General features: G+C 38.8%; 1 protein-coding gene across 1 annotated transcript; it reads right to left on the bottom strand.

Moving 5' to 3' along the window:
* Window positions 1-292: 292 nt before the first annotated feature.
* On the bottom strand, window positions 293-9,551 carry LOC121897256. The gene is made up of 4 exons (XM_042411650.1): window positions 7,891-9,551; window positions 5,563-5,703; window positions 2,077-2,108; window positions 293-2,034 (listed from the first exon to the last, which is right to left on the bottom strand). The coding sequence occupies exons 1-4, from the start codon at window positions 9,539-9,541 to the stop codon at window positions 334-336; spliced, it is 3,525 nt and encodes a 1,174-aa protein (XP_042267584.1). The 5' UTR covers window positions 9,542-9,551; the 3' UTR covers window positions 293-333.
* Between the last annotated feature and the right edge of the window lie 1,790 nt (window positions 9,552-11,341).

Raw genomic sequence — 11,341 nt, 5'->3', positions numbered from 1 at the left:
AATACATCAATACAAACATGAAACTAACATTTAGAACAAAGAGAAGTTCACATTTTCATCTGAAGAAACATCAGTGAAGGTTAAAAACATCATCATGAGCAGTGATAGCCTCCATGGATAAAAAACACAGCAAAAAGTGATATTTAAAGAAACTCAAAACATTAAAAGAACAACAAATGAAAAGAAAATAAGTGTTGACAATCCCAGTTTGATTGACAGCTGATCTCTGTGCAGTTCAGAAACACCACAGCAACGAGCTCTCAGAAACAATGGAGACAAAAACATGAAGAATTACAACAGAATCTGACACATGAAGTCTGAAATGACTTCTGTCTATTTGAGTTTACACAACTCAGCTGTGGCTTCATAATAAAGCCAAAATCCAGCATAGAGAGGCTGAGTGAATGTGGTCTGGACTCTGTGGAGGAGAGTCATGGTTTCAGAGACGCTGTAGAAGGACAGAATACCTGCTCTGTGATCCAGGTACACTCCTACTCTGGAGGAACCAGGACCTGAGACGGGAGTTCTGATGTTGTTGAACCAAAATTTATAACTGTTAGTGTTACAATCTAACATCCAAGATTTGTCATTAAATCCAAATCCACATTCATTTGAGTTTCCTGCTCTGCTGATATTCTTGTACGCGACTGCTACACGAACTCCTCCCCCTCTCCACTCCACCTCCCAGTAACAACGTCCAGTCAGACTCTGTCTACTCAGGACCTGACACCATCCAGTGAATCTGTCTGGGTGACAAGAAGACTGTGGTTGACTCATGTATGTTGCTTTTCTGTTCCCCTCAGATAATAACAAATATGTGTATGCTGTGTTTGGATCCAGTGTGATTTCACGTGAATATTTTAAGAATTCAGCTCTGGTCTTGGGTTCTGCTCCTGACAGTAAAACTTCAGTCACTGCCTGTGAGATGTTTGTCCTTTTCTCCCTCAGGACGTCCTGTAGTTTAACTCTGAGCTCTGACACAGCTGCTGTCACATCCTCAAAGTATCTTAGAGGACGGATATTGATGCTGGATGAGTCTGTAGATGCACTGAGTTGTGACAGTGAGGGGTAGTTGTGCAGAAACTCTTTGTGATCCTCTGTGTATGAGAGCTGCTTCAGTTCAACGTCTTTCCTCTTCAGCTCAGTGATCTCCTGCTTCAGCTTCTCCTGAAGCTCTTTGACTCGACTCACTTCAGTTTCCTGCTGGGATCTGATCTGCTGCTTCACATCAGAACTTCTTTTCTGGATGAGACGGATCAGCTCAGTGAAGATCTTCTCACTGTCCTTCACTGCTTTATTAGCAGAGTGATTGACGGCCTTCATCTGCTGTTGAAGCATCTTCACATCTTTCTCTCTGTCCTGGATTCTCTGCTGGATGTTTTGTCGACTCACCTCGAGCTCTCTCTGCCTCTCAGTCCTTTCTGCTGCAGCTGAGACTGTGTTGTGGCCTTTATGTTCCTCCACAGAGCAGAGATAACAGATACTCTGCTGATCAGTACGGCAGAACATCTTCATCACCTCATTATGACGAGAGCAGATGTTCTCCTGGAGCTTCTCTGAGGGGTCGACCAGCTTGTGTTTTTTAAATGTAGTTGATTTAAAGTGAGGCTGCAGATGTTTCTCACAGTAAGAGGCCAGACACACCAGACAGGACTTGAAGGCTTTCAGCTTCCTCCCAGTGCACACATCACAGGCCACATCTTCAGGTCCAGCATAGCAGTGATCAGCAGGAGCAGCTTGGAGTCCAGTCTTCTTCAGCTGCTCCACTAAAGCTGCTAACATGGTGTTTTTCACCAGGACAGGCCTCGGTGCGAAGGTTTGTCTGCACTGAGGGCAGCTGTAGATCTTCCTCTGATTCTCTTCATTCCAGTGTTTTTTAATACAGCTCATGCAGTAGCTGTGTCCACAGGGAATAGCCACTGGATCCTTCAGTAGATCCAGACAGATGGAACAAGAGAAGGTTTCTCGGTCGAGCTGATCTCCTTTCTGTGCCATTTCAGCTCTCAGTGGCAACGACTGTCTGAGTTTCACTTCCTGAGAAGTGAAACACGTTTGACACCTCTTGTGCTACATTACATGTTGGTTACGCCCATCTTCAAACTGTAGATCTGAAGGGGAGGAAACAAAGAAATATGAGTACAGAGTAGAGCTTTTTGTGTTTGAAAGCAGGAAGAAGAGGGAGGGCTTATCAAGCGCTGATTCATTCAAAGTAGAGGAGCAGTTTTAAAAGGATACTGGCTGCTTTTCTTTTGGCTAATGTGGCTCCTTGCTTCCTTCACTCACGTCTCACCTCCTCCCAGCAAGGACGGAGGAATTTAATTAACCTAAAGGGACGTCCTCACTCACTATGGCCTTATTTTGAGGAGACGACAATGACGCACAGCATCTCCACTGTCAAATATGTAGAAGTCAGCTATCAATGTGTAGAAATGATTAAGTAACAGTTTAAACTCTAAAGTTTAAACTTAAAATTCATGTACAATTAATTAACAGTTTAAACTGTTAGTTGATAATTTCTCCATATTGATAATTGGAAGGAAAACACCTGATAATTGCTCCAATGTTTTATCATTTGATTATAGATCTACAGCATCGTCTGGCTGTCACAGAATAAGACACAAGTAGACAATTTAAACCTGTTAATTACTGAAACAACAGAACTGACGTAAAGGACCACTAAAAACAGCTGAAGCCTGCAGACTGTCTCTGAACTGAAATGACTCCCCAGGTTTTAAAATTATTCTCCTGATATTCAGTATAATCAAACTCTCTGTTGATTACAGAAATACACTTGATGAACAACAGAGAAATGAATCACTGTTGTAGAAATGATACAATTCCAGTAATGTAATAGAAGAGATAATGAAATTATTTTATAACATTCTTTAAGTATTTGTGAAGAAAGAGGTTAAATTAAGAATGTAAATTTGAGTAAAAGGTTCATTTTTAATATTAGATGCATTTAAACAAATCAATAGTTATTTGTTGCAGCTCTGAATCCCAGAGAACATGAATGCATCAGATTATTTGGTTTTGTTGTTCACAGTCCTACCGCTCCTACCAGTCCCAACAGATTGGTGCCCCGTGTGAGGCTCCTGTGATATCTGCCTCTTTTGTGCAATAATCAATAATTAATAATTAATAATTTTTGAATTATTAATACTTTTTTTCCAAAGATTTCAATTTTTGAAATTTTGACTTCTTTAGTGCTCTGCCAAGCATATACAGTGTGGCTGTGTATCGTATTCAGTGTGCACTAGTGGTTGTGTTAGCAGAGAGTTGTTAGCATTTTGCATGCTAGTTGTTTAGCCCCCAACACTGCAACCAGCTATTACTCACCAGAGGTGCTGAAGCCATCTCATTAACATCTTAATAGGATCGGTTGTAGAGTAATTAGCACACACACTCCTTTCACTGCTCATGTCTTTATAAATATCCACAATTTATTTTGTACAGTATGATTTTGTTGGAGCAATATATGACAGATTTTAGATTTTACTCAACCGTAACAGTCTGGTTCATGATGATTGTTTTACTGACAGAAATATTTGTACTTGTACTGAAGGATCAGAGTTCTTGTTGCATCACTTCTTATGGACAGCAGGGAGAGTTTCACTGCTAAAATTACAGTCAATATGACTCCAAACTCCTGAATGTGTTCAGTTTTCATGTCTGGAAAAATTAATAAAACACTCAAAGTTCTCACAGTACTTTTACTTTAATACCTTAAGTACACTTTGCTGCTAGTGCTTATGTATTTTTACTTAAGTAAGATTTTTCATGCAGGACTTTTATTTGTAATGGAGTATTTTTACATGGCTATATTGGTACTTTTACTGAAGTAAAGGATCTGAGAACTTCTTCCACCTCTGGTAACAAGTTTGTACATGACAGCCACATACTGCTCTTGTATGACATGAAGATATACAAGGTCGTGAAGACTTGTTGTGCTATAGAATACAACTTACCTGACTATTCTGGAAATTACATTAAAATACTGTAGTACTACCAGCTACAAAATGACACCACAATACCAGTTCATCCTGTAGGTGTTTTGGACTCCTTAATATACAGTCATTAAAAAAAACATGTTAAGTTATGATACTGTTCAAACAACACACTATAATTGTAAGATGATCCATAAGAAGGTTGATTTAGGGAAACAGGTCCTTATAGTTTGAAGACGTCATGAGTCACTGTAAACTACTTATGAGAAATAACTACTTATGGCTTTTAGTGACTTGTCATTATTGGTTTATCTGCTAATAATTATCTCGTTTAATCAGTTAGTTGTTTGTCAGAAAATTATGAAAAATGTCGATCACTGTTTCCCAAAGCTCAAGGTGATGTCTTCAAATGTCTTGTTTGGTACCAACAGTCCACAGCCCAAAGATATTCAGTTTACTGTCATAGAGGACTAAAGAAACCAGAAAATATTCACGTTTCAGAAGCTGGAATCAGAGAATTTAGATATTTTTCTTAAAAAATTATTCAAAACTATAAATCAATATAAAATATTGTTGGTGACTAATTGATAAATCAGCTAATCATTGCAGCTCTAAATTATATCACAGTTTTGTTAGTTACAGGCCAGTATTCAGCCTTGACAACAATCTCCTGAGAACGATCACAAGCAGAATCCCTGAGGACAGCTGACGAGGAGGAAGAGGAATGAAACGTTTCATTCCTCCTCCATCTGTGCCACCACGCTGCGCAGTTTATCCACCAGCATTGTGGAGGGGAAAGATGGACAGTGGTGGAGAGTAACTACATACATTTACTCAAGTGCTGTGTTTAAGTACAATTTTGAGGTACTTGTAATTTACTGGAGAATAATCCATTTGATGCTACTTTATAATTCAACTCCACTACATTTCAGAGTGAAATATTGTACTTTCTACTCCACTACATTTATTTGACAGCTTTAGTTACTTTTCAGATTAAAATTTTACATAAAATAACATATTATGAGCTCATAAATTACACTACATTGTTAAAGGTCAAATCAAAGATTAGAAAAAAGTCCAAAAACTGAAAACAGATTTGTGTATCAGAACTTTGTTTTTTTTTCTTTCCTCTCCCATTAATCATCTCACGACCCCTCAGATTTATCCGGTGACCCTTTGGAGGGGCCCAACCCTTAGGTTGGGAACCACATGACTAAACTAGCTAACTGTATATAAAGTAGTGTAAACTAGCTCCACCTCCAGCAGCTACAACAGTAACATGCTGCTCTAACACTGATGCTTCACTATTAATAATCTAATGATGTCATATATAATAATATATCAGTCAGAGGGACCAAACCACTACTTTAACCGCAATACTTTAACAACATCAAGCTTGTAATGGAAATTTTTTTACATTGCTGTATTGGTACTTTTACTTCAGTAAAGGATCTGAATACTTCTTCCACCACTGATTATAATCCAATAAAATAATGTCTCTATATACAGTATCAAATCATGCACTAAAACCTGTCCACTCATTGTAAGTCATTCTAGCAACTACAGCACCTTTAACGTGACTGTGTTTATGGTGATGACAGTTATTGTAATTTACCTCCAGCTGATGTTCTATGGAAGCTATCATAGGTCCGACAGGCGTTGATCAGACATCCCAGTGATTCAGGACAGTCGTCCGGGAGCGGCTCTTGATATTTCTCATTGCATACTTTCTGATAGATTTCTTTACTTGAACAACCTGGAAGAAATACAGTGTAACACAAAAGTAACATACAGCAACTTGTTCAGGAGCAGTAAATCTAAAATTATGAGAAATGCACTGACAGGAGCATTAACCTTATCCTAACATACATGTCTTTGATGATGAGAGGAAACCAGAGCACGCAGCAGAGACCCATGCAAACACAGGAAGAACATGCAAACTAAACTCCATAAAGCAAGATCTCGGATGGCCGGTGCTTGAATCCAGGACCTTCTTGCTGTGACATAACAGTGCTAACCACTGAGCCACCTTGTCGCCCTAAATTAAACGTTTTATAAAGATTTTGTTGAAAAGAAGAAAGTTATTTTCCCTGTTACATTTTGTCTAAGTGAGAAAGACTAACTGAGACTGACTACTGTATTGGTGTGTTTATTATTTGTGTATATTTGTCAGTGGTGGTAGAAGTACTCAGACCCTTTACTTGAGTAAAAGTACCAATACAGCAATGTAAAAATATTCCATTACAAGTAAAACTCCTGCAAGAAAAATCCTACTACAGTAAAAGTACCTAAGTATTATGAGCTTGATGTAGTTAAAGTATTGCAGTAAAAGTACATAAATATTATGAGCTTGATGTAGTTAAAGTATTGCAGTAAAAGTAGTGGTTTGGTCCCTCTGACTGATATATTATTATATATGACATCATTAGATTATTAATAGTGAAGCATCAGTGTTAGAGCAGCATGTTACTGTTGTAGCTGCTGGAGGTGGAGCTAGTTTCAACTACTTTATATACAGTTAGCTAGTTTAGTCCAGTGGTTCCCAACCTAGGGGTCGGGGCCCCTCCAAAGGGTCACCAGATATGTCTGAGGGGTTATGAGTTCTGATACACAAATCTGTTTTCAGTTTTTGGACTTTTTCTCTGATCTTTGATTTGTGGTGAAATAATATTGATCTTTAGGGTTATCGACTGATATTTGTGTCTTTACATATTTTAGCATTTAAACATCACCACTCATGTTGTATCAGTCACCTCTTTTAATCACAGAAAGAATCATTTGTCATAATAAACGTAAAGGCTAAAAGATTAAAAGAAAGTAACAACAACAACAAAAAGATACAGAGTAGTTTCAGTTTGCATGTTTCTACAACCAGTAACCACTAAATGGAGCCCTTTTCACTTTAGGATGGAGTTACAACAGTCTCCAGAGTGAGTGTTCCTGAGTAACAAGCAGTGATGGAAAGTAACTAAGTACATTTACTCAAGTACCGTACAAACCTATCAAATCAATATTTTACACATAAAATATTTGATCAGTTTGTTATATATGTATTGTTATAGATTAGACTATTCAACAGTGTAATGTGTTGAAAGCATTAAAATGTTTTAGTGAAGAAAGCTGAAAGTACAGAGACTGACTGACAAACGTTTGTCTGTTCTGAACATGAACTCTGTACTTTGTGGTGTTTCAGGAGGAAAACTGCCTCAAATAAACTCTCATTTTAGTTTCACATTTTCTCCAGAAGCTTTGAATGAGATCCTGAGATGAAGACAGAAGAAAACACTTTGTTCAATGTTGAAATAATACCTTTAATGATTATGTAAAGCTTCAGATTGTTCACACATCCGATCAATAAAGTCTGTTAAATGACTCTTGTTCAATGATTTCATGTACGGATTCACTTCAACCACACAATCAGTTAGTTTAACCCAGAATGTACAAGAACATAATAAATGATCTGCTCATTGATTATTATCATGATAATTACAGTTTATGAATCTACGAAGTGATGAGAACAAAATATCTATGATGAAGGAAGTTCTGCTGTTTTCTCTGTTTAAGACACTGAGGTGGAAGAGAAACAACAGCACACAAATACATCAATACAAACATGAAACTAACATTTAGAACAAACAGAAGTTCACATTTTCATCTGAAGAAACGTCAGTGAAGGTTAAAAACATCATCATGAGCAGTGATAGCCTCCATGGATAAAAAAAACACAGGAAAAAGTGATATTTAAAGAAACTCAAAACATTAAAAGAACAACAAATGAGAAGAAAATAAGTGTTGACAATCCCAGTTTGATTGACAGCTGATCTCTGTGCAGTTCAGAAACACCACAGCAACGAGCTCTCAGAAACAATGGAGACAAAAACATGAAGAATTACAACAGAATCTGACACGAAGTCTGAAATGACTTCTGTCTATTTGAGTTTACACAACTCAGCTGTGACTCCATAATAATAAGGACGAAGTCCAGCATAGAGAGGCTGAGTGAATGTGGTCTGGACTCTGTGGAGGAGAGTCATGGTTTCAGAGATGCTGTAGAAGGACAGAATACCTGCTCTGTGATCCAGGTACACTCCTACTCTGGAGGAACATGGACCTGAGACGGGAGTTCTGATGTTGTTGAACCAAAATGTATAACTGTTAGTGTTACAATCTAACATCCAAGATTTGTCATTAAATCCAAATCCACATTCATTTGAGTTTCTTGCTCTGCTGATATTCTTGTATGCGACTGCTACACGAACTCCTCTCCCTCTCCACTCCACCTCCCAGTAACAACGTCCAGTCAGACTCTCTCTACTCAGGACCTGACTCCAATTAGTGAATCTGTCTGGGTGACGAGAAGACTGTGGTTGACTCATGTATGTTGCTTTTCTGTTCCCCTCAGATAATAACAAATATGTGTATGCTGTGTTTGGATCCAGTGTGATTTCACATGAATATTTTAAGAATCCAGCTCTGGTCTTGGGTTCTGCTTCTGACAGTAAAGCTTCAGTCACTGCCCGTGAGATGTTTGTCCTTTTCTCCCTCAGGACGTCCTGTAGTTTAACTCTGAGCTCTGACACAGCTGCTGTCACATCCTCAAAGTATCTCAGAGGACGGATATTGATGCTGGATGAGTCTGTAGATGCACTGAGTTGTGACAGTGAGGGGTAGTTGTGTAGAAACTCTTTGTGATCCTCTGTGTGTGAGAGCTGCTTCACTTTTATGTCTCTCCTCTTCAGCTCAGTGATCTCCTGCTCCAGCTTCTCCTGAAGCTCTTTGACTCGTCTCACTTCAGTTTCCTGCTGGGATCTGATCTGCTGCTTCACATCAGAACTTCTTTTCTGGATGAGACAGATCAGCTCAGTGAAGATCTTCTCACTGTCCTTCACTGCTTTATTAGCAGAGCGATTGACGGCCTCCACCTCCTGTTGAAGCAGCTTCACATCTTTCTCTCTGTCCTGGATTCTCTGCTGGATGTTTTGTCGACTCACCTTGAGCTCTCTCTGCCTCTCAGTCCTTTCTGCTGCAGCTGAGACTGTGTTGTGGCCTTTATGTTCCTCTACAGAGCAGAGATAACAGATACTCTGCTGATCAGTACGGCAGAACATCTTCATCACCTCATCATGACGAGAGCAGATGTTCTCCTGGAGCTTCTCCAAGGGGTTGACCAGCTTGTGTTTTTTAAATGTAGCTGATTCAAAGTGAGGCTGCAGGTGTTCCTCACAGTAAGAGGCCAGACACACCAGACAGGACGTGAGGGCTTTCAGCTTCCTCCCAGTGCAGACATCACAGGCCACATCTTCAGGTCCAGCATAGCAGTGATCAGCAGGAGCAGCTTGGAGTCCAGTCTTCTTCAGCTGCTCCACTAAAGCTACTAACATGGTGTTTTTCACCAGGACAGGCCTCGGTGCGAAGGTTTGTCTGCACTGAGGGCAGCTGTAGATCTTCCTCTGATTCTCTTCATTCCAGTGTTTTTTAATACAGCTCATGCAGTAGCTGTGTCCACAGGGAATAGCCACCGGATCCTTCAGTAGATCCAGACAGATGGAACAAGAGAAGGTTTCTTGGTCGAGCTGATCTCCTTTCTGCGCCATTTCAGCTCTCAGTATCAACGACTGTCTGAGTTTCACTTCCTGAGAAGTGAAACATGTTTGACACCTCTTGTGCTACATTACATGTTGGTTACGCCCATCTTCAAACTGTAGATCTGAAGGGGAGGGAACAAGGAAATATGAGTACAGAGTAGAGCTTTTTGTGTTTGAAAGCAGGAAGAAGAGGGAGGGCTTATCAAGCGCTGATTCATTCAAAGTAGAGGAGCAGTTTTAAAAGGATACTGGCTGCTTTTCATTTGGCTGATGTGGCTCCTTGCTTCCTTCACTCATGTCTCACCTCCTCCCAGCGAGGATGGAGGAATTTAATTAACCTAAAGGGACGTCCTCACTCACTACAGCCTTATTTTGAGGAGACGACAATGACGCACAGCATCTCCACTGTCAAATAAGTCAGCTATCAGTATGTAGAAATGATTAAGTAACAGTTTAAACTCTAAAGTTTAAACTTAAAATTCATGTACAATTAATTAACAGTTACAACTGTTACTCAATAATTTCTACATATTGATAGTTGGAAGGAAAACACCTGATCACTGCTCCAATGTTTTATCATTTGATTATAGATCTACAGCATCGTCTGGCTGTCACAGAATAAGACACAAATAGGCAATTTAAACCTGTTAATTACTGTAATTACCGAGGTGTTCTCAGGAACTGAAATGACTCCCCAGGTTTTAAAATTACTGAGTTCTCCTGATATTCAGTTTAATCAAATTTTCTAGTGATTACAAAAATATACTAGTTGAACAACCCATAGATGAACAATCCCACAGAACATGAATGCGTCAGATTATTTGGTTTTGTTGTTCACAGTCCTACCGTTCCTACCAGTCCCAACAGATTGGTGCCCCGTGTGAGGCTCCTGTGATATCAGCCTTTTTTTTGTGCAATTATCAATAATTAATAATTAATCATTTTTGAATTATTAATACTTTTTTCCCAAAGATTTCAATTTTTGAAATTTTGACTTCTTTAGTGCTCTGCCAAGCATATACAGTGTGGTTGTGTATCGTATTCAGTGTGCACTAGTGGTTGTGTTAGCAGAGAGTTGTTAGCATTTTGCATGCTAGTTGTTTAGCCCCCAACACAGTAACCAGCTATTACTCACCAGAGGTGCTGAAGCCATCTCATTAACATCCTAATAGGATAGGTTGTAGAGTAATTAGCATACACACTCCTTTCACTGCTCACGTCTTTATAAATATCCACAATTTATTTTGTACAGTATGATTTTGTCGGAGCAATATATGACATAAAGATCAAATCAGATTTCAGATTTTACTCAACCATGACAGTCTAGTTCATGAAGATTGTTTTAAAGGATCTGACTACTTCTTCCACCTCTGGTAAGATTGTACATGACAGCGTCATACTGCTCTTGTATGAAAGAAGATATACAAGGTAGTGAAGACTTGTGCTATAGAATACAACTTACCTTGTTATTCTGGAAAGTACACTAAAATACTGTAGTACTACTAGCTCCAAAGTGACACCACAATACCAGTTCATCCTGCAGGTGTTTGGACTCCTTAATATACAATCATTAAAAAAACATTTTAAGTTATGATGCAGTTCAAACAACACACTATAATTGTAAGAAGATCCATAAGAAGGTTGATTTTGGGAAACAGGTCCCTATAGTTTAAAGACATGCATATCCAAGAGTCACCGTAAACTGAGATAACAACTTATGGCTTTTAGTGACTTGTTTTGATTTACTGTCTATAAGGGCTGAAACTAATGATAATTTTCATTATTGATTAATCTGCTAATAATTATCCT

Source organism: Thunnus maccoyii, chromosome 5, assembly GCF_910596095.1.
Source record: "Thunnus maccoyii chromosome 5, fThuMac1.1, whole genome shotgun sequence".
Taxonomy (NCBI): domain Eukaryota; kingdom Metazoa; phylum Chordata; class Actinopteri; order Scombriformes; family Scombridae; genus Thunnus; species Thunnus maccoyii.
This window is presented reverse-complemented; position numbering and strand designations above follow the sequence as displayed.